This window comes from Mixophyes fleayi, chromosome 9 (assembly GCF_038048845.1).
Source record: "Mixophyes fleayi isolate aMixFle1 chromosome 9, aMixFle1.hap1, whole genome shotgun sequence".
In the NCBI taxonomy this organism is placed as follows: Eukaryota; Metazoa; Chordata; class Amphibia; order Anura; family Limnodynastidae; genus Mixophyes; species Mixophyes fleayi.
The window spans coordinates 15,014,078-15,025,806 of record NC_134410.1 but is presented as its reverse complement, the minus strand read 5'-3'; the positions used below and the strand labels follow the sequence as shown (position 1 = coordinate 15,025,806).

General features: G+C 41.4%; 1 protein-coding gene across 1 annotated transcript; it reads left to right on the top strand.

Moving 5' to 3' along the window:
* Nucleotides 1–823: 823 nt before the first annotated feature.
* On the top strand, nt 824–8,215 carry NEU1 (neuraminidase 1). The gene is made up of 6 exons (XM_075186558.1): nt 824–1,057; nt 2,682–2,874; nt 3,941–4,203; nt 4,498–4,680; nt 5,085–5,304; nt 7,054–8,215. The coding sequence occupies exons 1-6, from the start codon at nt 938–940 to the stop codon at nt 7,269–7,271; spliced, it is 1,197 nt and encodes a 398-aa protein (XP_075042659.1). The 5' UTR covers nt 824–937; the 3' UTR covers nt 7,272–8,215.
* The last annotated feature ends 3,514 nt before the right edge of the window (nt 8,216–11,729 follow it).

Sequence of the window (11,729 nt, the reverse complement as noted above, 5' to 3'; positions counted from 1 at the left end):
GCTGTACAGAGAACTCATTCACATGAGTCCCTGCCCCATTGGAGCTTACAGTCTAAATTCCCAAAACACACACACAGACTAAGGTCAATTTTTTAGCAGCCAATTAACCTACTAGTATGTTTTTGGAGTGTGGGAGGAAACCGGAGCACCCGGAGGAAACCCACGCAAACACGGGGAGAACATACAAAACTCCTCACAGATGGTCGGGAATTGAACTCATGACCCCAGTGCTGTAAGGCAGAAGCGCTAACCACTGAGCCACCGTGCTGCCCATAGAAAACACAACACAGAAACCACCAGTGTGACACAGTTCTGAGTGTAAATTACTGTGATTCTATATTCTGAGAGGAAGCAGCGACTGCAGGACACCATCAAACACCATTCAATGTGTGCAGCAATTACAATGTATTTATTTATTTTGTTTTCTTATTCCAGGAATTTATCTAAATTAATAATAAAAAAAACCAGTTTGTATAAAACAAAGTTTTTGTTAATTTTTTTAATTCATATATAGAACACAGGTGACAAGATTTAGTTATAATCTCCATACAGTTTGCTGCTTAACAGATGCAGCCAAGAAAGTCATACTTATAGGGGTAAAATATCATGTATTGTAATATAAAACAGGGATATTTTCTGTAACTGAGGGTTAGTATGATATAACTCAGTGTAGAAGCCAGTGTGTGCTATATTATAGGACACAGACACTATCAGTCTCCTTATCACTCCTGTGGTTTCCTGTGGCCAGTAAACCACAAACTGCTGGTTACTGAACGGTATTTATAGGCTCCTAGGAGCCATGTGAGTGCCGGTGATCAGCTGACTGAGGCGTGGTCATGTGACCAGGTGTCTGCAAAGTTCCAGGAAGACTCCTGATCCTTACACTGTATTATTGCTGCAGCTCCTGTGCAGGGAACTAACTCTGTGATCGGGGCCCATGGGGACGTGTAAGGGAACAGGGGCAGCTCTGCTTATGGATTACAGAGCTCACAGCTGCTGGCTGCCCATTGCCCTGGTAACTCTGCTGTGCATGGCATGGTGTGCACCCTCCAACCAGGTACAGTGATGGGGGGTAATGTATAGGGGGGTGATATTGACAGTTTATTAACTTACTTCCATACTCTCTATCTATTTGGTATCCAGATACTGTAAGCTTTGTTACAAGGAAACAATTTGCAGCACAATATGTATTAAATATGTAGTGGGGAAAATGCAAGTATTGCAAACAGTTTAAATCTTATTTATTGTTGTGTTCTTGCTCTTTTTTGTTTGTTTTGTGAGCATTTAGTGATTGACTACACTTCTCTGGGGGTAAAAACAACTGCTGGCTAAATAATAATATTAATATCAAGAGCACAAACCTAATAACAATAGTGTCTAATCTGTATTTAAATAGTCAGTTAAAAGGTTTGCAATCTCTGTAGACTATGGAATGTATTATATGGCATGAACATTCTAAAGACTGATTTATATAACAGTGTATTCATAGATGCGGGAGTTAACTCTGTAGATAATTTAGTCACGGTCATATAATCATTATGTTAACTTGATGTTGTTGACTATAGAGCTAAGTAAAAAGTCACAACATTGTGATCCAAATGACACTTTTTCAGCATTTGCCTTTTTTTTTGTAACATTCATTGTAATGACTAGAAAGGATATTCAAGATAATTACCTTTTGTGTCTTGATTTTAGATCTTTAAGTGAAAAGGCTGGTAGACTTAAGTTGCTATAAGGGCCAGCTGCGCTCAGCTGTTAGATGGTCTGTAAGTCAACATGACAGAATAGGCTAACACGCTGTCTTGTTTGTGCTAAGCCGTGTGTTTCTGTAACATGGAGGAAGTGTCTTTGTGGTTGATGTACAAACCTGCCCGACCGGTTGTCTTGTAACTGTTATTTACACTTATACAATTGGGCCAGGTTATGCTACTTTGATATTATAGGGCAGCTGGCAGTGTGCTGATGCATATTTATTTTCCTCTAATTTGCTAGTAAACAAAGCAGAGCTGTAGTTCAAAACCACGGCCTCACCGCTCTCTCAGTTCTTCTGAGACCGAAAAGTATACGTCAAACCGCTCCTAATGCTGTTGCTGACCACACAATGCCACCACTCTGTGCTCAGTCAGCACTTGTGCTGGAAAATGACACGGCACTGTTTGTGTTTGAACTGTTCTCGGCTGTCAAATTGGGGCCAAAAAAACCCTGTTGTTCCTTTACTATTAATACCAGTGAAATGAGTTTATAGATTTACTAAATTGTCTAGAGATCTGTTTAATTATGACTATTAAGTCAGTATCTGCATCTCTTCAGGGTGTGTACATATGGGCGTGGGATAATGACTTTCAACATTACTAACTTTGAACATTACATAACCTCTAACATCCGACAGTCCAAAAATAAAAGGATTTATCTTTTGCCCGTCAAGCCTCCCAAAATGTGTCGCTGTGAACCTCATATACAGATCAGTGATCCCTGCTTTTACAGCCAGTGGATTGCATGACGGCAGGATGAAAATGGCCGTGGTTATTATCAACGAGGATACGTTTTATGGCTTATATCCTCTTGCGTATACCACAGGCTTTTATGTGTCATGCAAACAGTGTGTGTTTGTTTTATGGATCTTTTTTTGTACAGTATAAAAGGCTTCATTTATAACCCTTTACCCTCTCCCTTCCCCAAAGGTTTCCCCAGTGATTACTATGGAGCAGTTGCTCTGGGTCAGTGGGCGAGTGATTGGCTCAGTTGACACGTTCCGCATTCCTCTGATTACCTACACTCCTCGGGGACACCTCTTGGCATTTTCTGAAGCCCGAAAACATTCTGACTCAGACCTGGGAGCAAAGTTTATTGCCACCCGCAGGTCACATGATGGAGGTGAGAAGGAAATTGTATGGTATGGTAATGTCAACATGGCAGCCATTTTGTGATAGTCATGGCAGTTGTGTGGAAAGGAAATTAAACTTTAAGTCAAAATAAATTTTACTTTCCTTTTTTTCGCAATTGTGACACTCTAGCTCTGCAGTTCACCAAGGATTTCAACCAGACGCATTTCGTGTATTTGTGGCAGCGCCATCCAGTGGAAAATATAGGTTACAGCAGGGAGTGAGAGGAAGTAAAACTGAAAGGATTACCGAATAATTTAACATCTGACAGCCTCAATCTTCTGTCTTTTATAATAGCTCATTTCTGGGTTAATGTTGATGTCGTTCATAAACCAAGAAATAAACATTTTGAAATGTATTTTAAATAATTCCCATAGTACTCCACTGTTATAGACAAATATATTCACAAGTAAGGCTTATACTGGCTATACAAAGTACAGTATTGTCTTTTTTTTCACATTTTTAACAACATTGGATTTGTTTGGGTTTTTTTTTTTTTTTTGTTTTTTTTACCACAGGTCAACACAAAATACTCTGAATTGTCAAACAAAACAAACTCATTCTCTACATTGTTTTCTTAATCCATTAGATATTAACACAGGCAAACATTGATTACATAAACATACATCCATTTTGCTGAGATGCATCTGAATACATCATGTTGCAATCAGCTGTCCTCAGAGGTCATATAATTGAATTGAGTCCGCCTGCGTACAATTAATTGTTTCAATATATTTAAAAGTCCTGTCTGTCAAAATACACAGTTGGTTAGTGCAATTTGTAATTGATCCACGGGTCATTTGCACACCTAGGGGTATATTTACTAAACTGCATGTTTGAAAAAGTAGAGATGTTGCCTATAGCAACCAATCAGATTCTAGTTAACATTTATTTAGTACATTCTACAAAAAGACAGCTAGAATCTGATTGGTTGCTCTAGGCAACATCTCTACTTTTTCAAACCCGCAGTTTAGTAAATATACCCTATAATCTAGACCCCGGAATTTTAAAAGCTTCCGGAACTTTTCAATTCAGGGTCTCTCTCCTTGTATCTACAGGTTACACATGGTCAGCGACTTCCTTCATTGTGGACGACGGTACAACTCCAGACGGACTCAATTTAGGAGCTGTCGTGGTGGACGACAAGACCAGCAACATCTTCCTGGTGTACACGATGTGTGCCCACTACCACCAGTGTGACGTTTCCAGCGTCATGGTCACCAACAGCTCAGATGATGGCATATCGTGGAGCGTCCCGAGAAACCTCTCCCGTGAGATTGGCACCAAAATGTTTGCCCCGGGTCCGGGATACGGAATCCAGGTGAGTAAGGGGAAGACGGACAGAAAAGGTGTTGTGAGATAAAGAAGACGGAAAGTTTGGCTGAGGACTACATTTGATGATGTAAAGATAGAGAGCAAAAAATATACAAGGGTTGTTTAAGCTCCAAAGAACGAGATCCAAGGGGAAAAATGGGAAAGAAATGCAGAAATTAGACCTGTTTAGTGACAGGACAGTGGGAAAATAGTTACTTGTCTTCCACGCATATTTGTCTACTAGATTTGAGTCTGACGTTGTGAGTTGATTAGTTACCTCCGTATCCTTCTCTCTGTACAGAAAAAGTTATCGCCAAGGAAAGGGCGTCTTATTGTGTGTGGTCACGGAACCCTGGATGAGGACGGGATCTTCTGCCTTCTAAGCGATGACCATGGAAGCACATGGAAGAAAGGTGGGAAATTGGAGGGTCTTCCCTTCAAGCAACGGAAAAGGCTGGGGGACTTCAGTCCAGACGAGTGTCAGGTAATCTGGTTCCACCCTGTATGTGGAAGAGATTGTGAGCGTACATCTCCAGCTTCCAAACCCTAACTGTGTATTCCTTACCACCAATCTTCTGTTCTTCTGTCCTTATTCCTTACCACCAATCTTCTGTTCTTCTGTCCTTATTCCTTACCACCAATCTTCTGTTCTTCTGTCCTTATTCCGTACCACCAATCTTCTGTTCTTCTGTCCTTATTCCGTACCACCAATCTTCTGTTCTTCTGTCCTTATTCCGTACCACCAATCTTCTGTTCTTCTGTCCTTATTCCGTACCACCAATCTTCTGTTCTTCTGTCTTCTCAGAAAGCCTTCTCTCGGAACTCCGTCATTCTCACCCACAATGCAATTTTTATAGAAAATAACTTGTCGTCTTAATACTCTCACAGCCCTTCGAGCTCCCAAATGGCACAGTGGTAATAAACGCCCGGAATCAGTACTTCTACCACTGCCGCTGCCGGATTGTGGTGTACTCTGCGGATGGCTGCGATTCTCTGCCACTAGAAAATGTCCGCTTTGATGAAGGGTTGCCGGACCCAGCGGTGGCTGCGGGTGCATTATACAAGAGCGGCGTGACCTACTTTGTTAACCCAGCAAACCAGGCTCAGAGTAAGATATTTATTTCACCTACCCAAATCCTCAGACTCATAATTCCAATATTCACCTCCCATATTATTCTCTCTCCGAGTGTCGGCAGTAGTGGTAAACCTGAAAATGGTGGAAACGGTAAAAACATCAAAGCCCAAACTATTTAGTTTTACGTTTTTCTCATAAAATACTGCTTGTGTAGCCTTTTCCTTAACCCCAAATTGGTGCCAGATCAGTTGCCCCCTCTATCTATTTGTGACTTCATTTGGTTCTGGTGCTGTTCCTGGGAAATATTTAATTAAGTTCCAGAGCAGACCATCACAATTATGTAGCGTTCAATATGAATGCTGCGTAACCTAACGGGATTTCTGTATTTGCGTTTCCACCTGGTGACTTTCCTCTGGGTTGGGGGAAAGCGTTTCAGAGTTGGAGAGACCTCCTATGGCTACTGACATAGTCCACCAACAGCCACAACTAGGGCCATCCCCTGGCTTCAGGTAACAGGGTGTTCCTGGGATGAACTCGCCCTACTGTAAAAAATGTAGGCGAAAGGATGAGCTTGAGACGGGGGCATCCAAAAGTGAATCGACCCCTTTACTAGATTATCGATAATGGTGATCTATCGTCACGTGGCATATTGGATATTGCAATGATCTATTGCTGCAAAGTTTTTTAGGGTGCATGGATCCCCCTGCAAGGACATGAGTGCTCCCCACCCCCCCCTCCCAAAAAAAAAATCTAAAAGTAAAAAATGAAATGATTTCAGTATTTTCCCAGAGGTTCTTTTCCAGTCTCCAAAATGTCGTTCATTGTCACAAACGCACACATATGGACAAAGTTATCAGACCTTCTAAAAGGGAAAAAGTGGAGGTGTGCAACCAGTTTCTAGCTAACATTTTCTAGAATGTACGAGATGAATGATGGCTAGAAGCTGATTGGTTGCTATGGGCAACACCTCCACTTTTTCCTTTTAGAAGACTTGATAAATCTACTCCCAGGTGTCACGCTATTGATTGAAGTACTGTTAGTTTATAATGTCTAATTACTAGAGATATAAGAATTCTATGTATTTTTTTTTTATCAGAGGCAGCAAACTGGTTGTTGTCTCTCCCTTGTAGAATTCAGAATTCTGCACAGATCCAAAAGCTTCCAATTCTAAGAAAACGGGAGCGCAGCGTCGTGAAGTGTGTGAATATATTAGAGATGTTCTCTCAATGGTACTCCATGAACAGGTTATGTGGATAGTGTTGCCCGTATGATCTGGAATCCACACAAAACCACTTATTTGCTGGATTGTTAGGATAATAACTTCTAGAAGAACGCCTGTACTGACTGGTCTTTTTGGCATGAAACAGTTCTGGCTAATCGGTAGAGTCCACCTTCCTGTAGAACACGATTAAGTTATTATCCTGACAATCCACCAAGTTAATAGAAACCGGTATTCTGTGGATTCCAAATCAACTTCTACTCCTGTATTATAATGAATAAAGCACCTGCTAATGTGATCTATAAGGATATGAGAAGTCACCTTGAAATTTTATGCCCTGTATAAAAACAGCCCTGTGGCCAGGGGCAGGGGGACATCTGCCCCTCGGGCCGGTCCATAGTGGGCTACCTTGGGCTGGGTCATGGGGCCACCTGCATGACTTCTAAAATCCTTATATTTTACAGTAGGGAGCGCACCATCTCCTAGGTCTTTATACTTGTGTCCTCTGTCCATTCTCTGTGTGCTACATGCTCTTACCCCCGTCTATAACCTCCATTTCTCAGGAGTCAACCTCACTTTGCGTTGGAGTTTCGATTCTGGGGACTCTTGGGAGCAGAAATCCATCCAAATCTGGCCGGGACCCAGTGGTTACTCGTCCCTCACCACCCTCTCTCGTAACGTCGAGGACTATGAGAACCTCTTCATCATCTACGAGAAAGGAAGAAAAGAAACCACAGAGTCCATCTCTTTCGTTAAGGTCAACCTCTACGGACACGTCTGATTCTGCGTCTCATCCGCCGCTGGAACTGATACGGGATTTCGCAGTAGCGTCTACTAGACTTGTTGCCAAAAAGTGACTCCTTTTATACACCCAGATTTCTGTCGTGCACTAACTCTCTTCATAAGAGATCAGTTTGAACTGTTCCCGCTCTTAAATGACCCCCTCCTGGTTATCATTCCTAAAGATTTACGATCGTTCTCTCACATCTCGCCCACTTCTTTGCATGTGTTGTTGTTGTGTCTTTTTTTTGTTTTTTATGGATCTGTTTCTGCCGTGACATTTACTATCTATGCAAATGAAGCAGGAGACAGTGTCAGCAGCTCAGCAGTTACTTCATAAAGAACGTGGGCTCCTGAGGCTCTAGCTATGGGGGGGGAAATAAATAAATTTAGATGAATTAATTCTTGATGTTTTAAAGTCGCCAGTGAACTTTTATGTGGTAATAAGAGACCCACTTTAACTATTTCACCAACGGAAATTAAAATATCGTTTTTTTTTATGTCTGCAAAGTAATCAAGTGATGAGAAGACACACTGGGGGGAGGACTTCTGTTATGAGTGTATAAATATGTATTATATTCGATTTGATTATGGTGGTGCTTTGCCCTGGGTGATTATTTATACATTTTGGACCCGTTGTACACCTCTATCAGTCACTGAAGTGACACCATTGCCCGATTTGTGTTTTGTCTATTTATTTTCCACTCTCTTTAATACTTGACTATCTTCTAGCACAACCGCAGGTTTCTGTACAAAGACTTATTTAAACCACTGTGCAGGAATCAAAGAGCAATAAAGGTTTGTAGTGATTAAATTATTTGGGCTATCTAGAATCATGGAATTTATTTAATGGACAGTTTATTTTTTCAGCCTGATTCAAACTGGATTACTCCTATGTCTGTGATGTATGGATTGATTTGGTAAAATAAAATAAGCATTTTCCAATTTGTCCATAGTAGTCTTTGGAAGGTTCTATATCATTATGCTTTGGCCACTGAATGTACATCTCACCGATATCCAGACTGTTAGACGTGAATGTTTTAGTTCCACTTAAGCGAAGATTTGACGGTACAATCCTGAAATAATGGCACAGAGGGGAATTTAATTGCCGTGATGAGTCTCCGGGACCAGTGTAGGAAGTCCCAGGTAATACGCTTAAACCGGTCCAAGACCTTTAGCTACACGGACACTATATCCAACTACACTGGAGAATTCAAAGTCCTCCAGTTGAAACTAACTTTCCTACTGATAATCAGACCCCGTAAGATTATGGCTACTTACAATTAGAGATCTTCACTGACCCCCGTAGACTGGTTTTGGTTTTGGTTTGGGATCTGCATTAGTTTTGAATTTCTTCCCTTGTGTGTTTTGGATTTAGATTTTATAGAAAAAAATCCTAAAATATGCTAAAATCATATTTTTGCTCCTACATTATTATCATTAACCTCAATAACACTAATTTCAAGACAATTGCAGTTAATTTTGTCCACCTCACAGGTCACAATATTATGTTCATACACTTTCGGACAAATTCTGCAGCGACCTGGCTGGATGGTAAGCGACAGAGCAATGGCACAAACACACGGCAGTTCCTACCACATCTAGGACACATTTGCACACAGCAGTGGCAGAAAAGAAAAACCATCACACCCACCGTTATGTTGGATTTTAAAAAGGAATCCAAAAATTGCGAGATACGATGACGTTTTGCCTCGTTTTCGATTCCGAGGGCGCGCAAAAGTACCAAACCGCCTCAGCTTGGTACTCGGGTCTCCTAAGTTCGGGTGTGTTCGGTTCTCGAAGGAACCGAGCCTGAGCATCTCTACTTACAATATGTTCTAATTACATACAATGATAGATGGCAGCAGAACTACAGGGTAATGGTGGTTTATTTATTTTTTTCCTCAAAAGGTTTTTATTAAGTTTTTGGTAAAAGAATATGTAACAAACATAGCAGTTACCACAGAGTACAGTGCATAATGTAGATCCAATAAATCAGTCAGAACTGCCCATAAACCATCAAAAAAGTAACAAAAAACAATAACAGGAAACATTCAAGTACACATAAGACAAAGACTTCAATGGGGAGGAGGAGGGAGACAGACAGACAGGGGGGCAGGAGTCGGAGACTGGCCATATTGACCCCAATCAACCGTAAAGGCACATTTTGAGAGCGGGATATCTACCCTCCAGAGGGGTATACAGCATGAGAGATTTAGGTGGCAGACACAGGTCTATACTCTGAAAAGAATTTGTACCATGTGAACCATTTAACCAAGGGCGAAGAAGCTCTTGAGGAAAAGTTAAAGCCTAGGGTAATGGTTATTTTAAGGTTTGTTTCCTTCTAGAGTACAGGCCGTCTGAAAATGAATTTTGCATTAATCACACTAGGCTTAATAATATTGTGTCTTTAAATACAATGTCCCAATATGTTTTCATAAATTTTCCTCTGGAATTTACCATGTTAAAGGAGAGAAGAACACACACACACACACACACACACACACACACGGCAGCGTTTTCTCTCTGCATTCCACCGGTTTATCTGATCTATCTGCGTTTTTGATAAGATACTGAAATTGTAGCTTTAAGCCTTGGATCTAAAATATGGAAACCTGTATAAAAAAACCCAGAACAAACCTGCAGAATAAAAGGGGCAGAGGAGATGGGCCTGTGGCGATCAGGGTGCTGGTAGAATCATCTGTAAGTGCCAGAGGTCCCAGGATGACCACAACAACGTTCGTCTAACGTCCTAGCACTTTTAATTCCATACGTGTTGAGTAAAACTTAAGACGTGAAGTTATTCTCCATCTTCTGACACAAGTCACCACTAAGATTCTCATGGGCATCAAGGTGGATCTAGGGGCCAATTTATCCAACTGTGCCACAATCTAATAGTTCAACTGTGCTGGAGATACCAGCCTGGAGCAGTAAGGGTTAATGTCCCCTCTCATGGGATGGTCTCTACAGCAATGTGGAGGATCCTGTATGCACAGTAGATTTGGGCTTTCGTTTCTACTAAGGTGGAACTTTTTTCAATTTTATCTTTAAAATAGATTCTGTTCATTAAAAAAAATTAAAGTATTTTTAAAATGTTATTCATTAAAAGAAAAAACACTTGTTTAAAATGGTTTTGATACCCTATCTCCATCCTGAGAGGTTTTGCAGAGGTACAAGTACCGTCTCTATACTTTAAAAAAAAGCCTCACACAAAGGTAACCCTGTAGCCCTATAACCAGTGAAATCGGCCATCTTTGGCAGCAATATGCTTATTTCATTCTTTGGTAAATCTGCTCAATAGACTGATTGGGAGTTTTCCAGGTAATATGGGATAGTAAAAGAAAAAATATGTCTGACTTTGGCATCTACACTGTATAACATTCCCCTCTTCATTACCTTGTTTAGCAGAATCTCACAGTGACATATGGAAAAGGCGCTCAATGATCATGTCTCTGTGTATGCAATATCCCTCTTTATAACTGCACAGCAGTGCTCCTCACAGTGACTGTAGGAGGAGGTGTGTGGTGATCATCTCTCCGTGTATGAAATTCCCCTCCTCCTCATCCTGTACAGTTGTGCTCCTCACAGTGACTGGAGCAGGAGGTGTGTGGTGATCATGTCTCTGTGTATGAGATTCCCCTCCTCATCCTGTACAGCAGTGCTCCTCACAGTGACTGGAGCAGGAGGTGTGTGGTGATAATGTCTCTGTGTATGAGATTCCCCTCCTCATCCTGTACAGCAGTGCTCCTCACAGTGACTGGAGCAGGAGGTGTGTGGTGATCATCTCTCAGTGTATGAGATTCCCCTCCTCCTCCTCATCCTGTACAGTTGTGCTCCTCACAGTGACTGTAGGAAGAGGTGTGTGGTGATCATGTCTCAGCATATGAGATTCCCCTCCTCCTCATCCTGAACAGTTGTGCTCCTCACAGTGACTGTAGGAGGAGGTGTGTGGTGAGGATATCTCTGTGTATGGGATTCCCCTCCTCCTCCTGTAAAGCAGTGCTCCTCACAGTGGGCCTGAGTCATTAAGGAGAGTAAAGCATAAAAAAGGAGTAACTTTGTATCCGGGCAAAACCATGTTGCATTGGAGGGGAAGATAAATGTAAAATGTGGGGACAGATTTATAGTTGGGGTAGGGCATGTCCGAGATCAACTTTAAATTTCATTGTACAAATAAAGCTATTAAGTATTTGTGTGCTACATGAAAAAACAGCCAGTATTTAACTTATGTGCAAGATATTAAACTGATTTGCACCCCTTGCACCGTAACATGGTTTGTCCCAGAGAACATTTACTCCTTTTTTTAGCCTTACTTTCCTTAATGACTCGGGCCCAGTGACTGTAGGAGGAGGTATGTGGTGATCATGTATATGTGTATGGGATTCCCACCAAGCCACATAGATTATTTATTTTTTCATTCCTGACTCCAGGGGCTGGTTGGCAAATTTTAGCCTGGGGG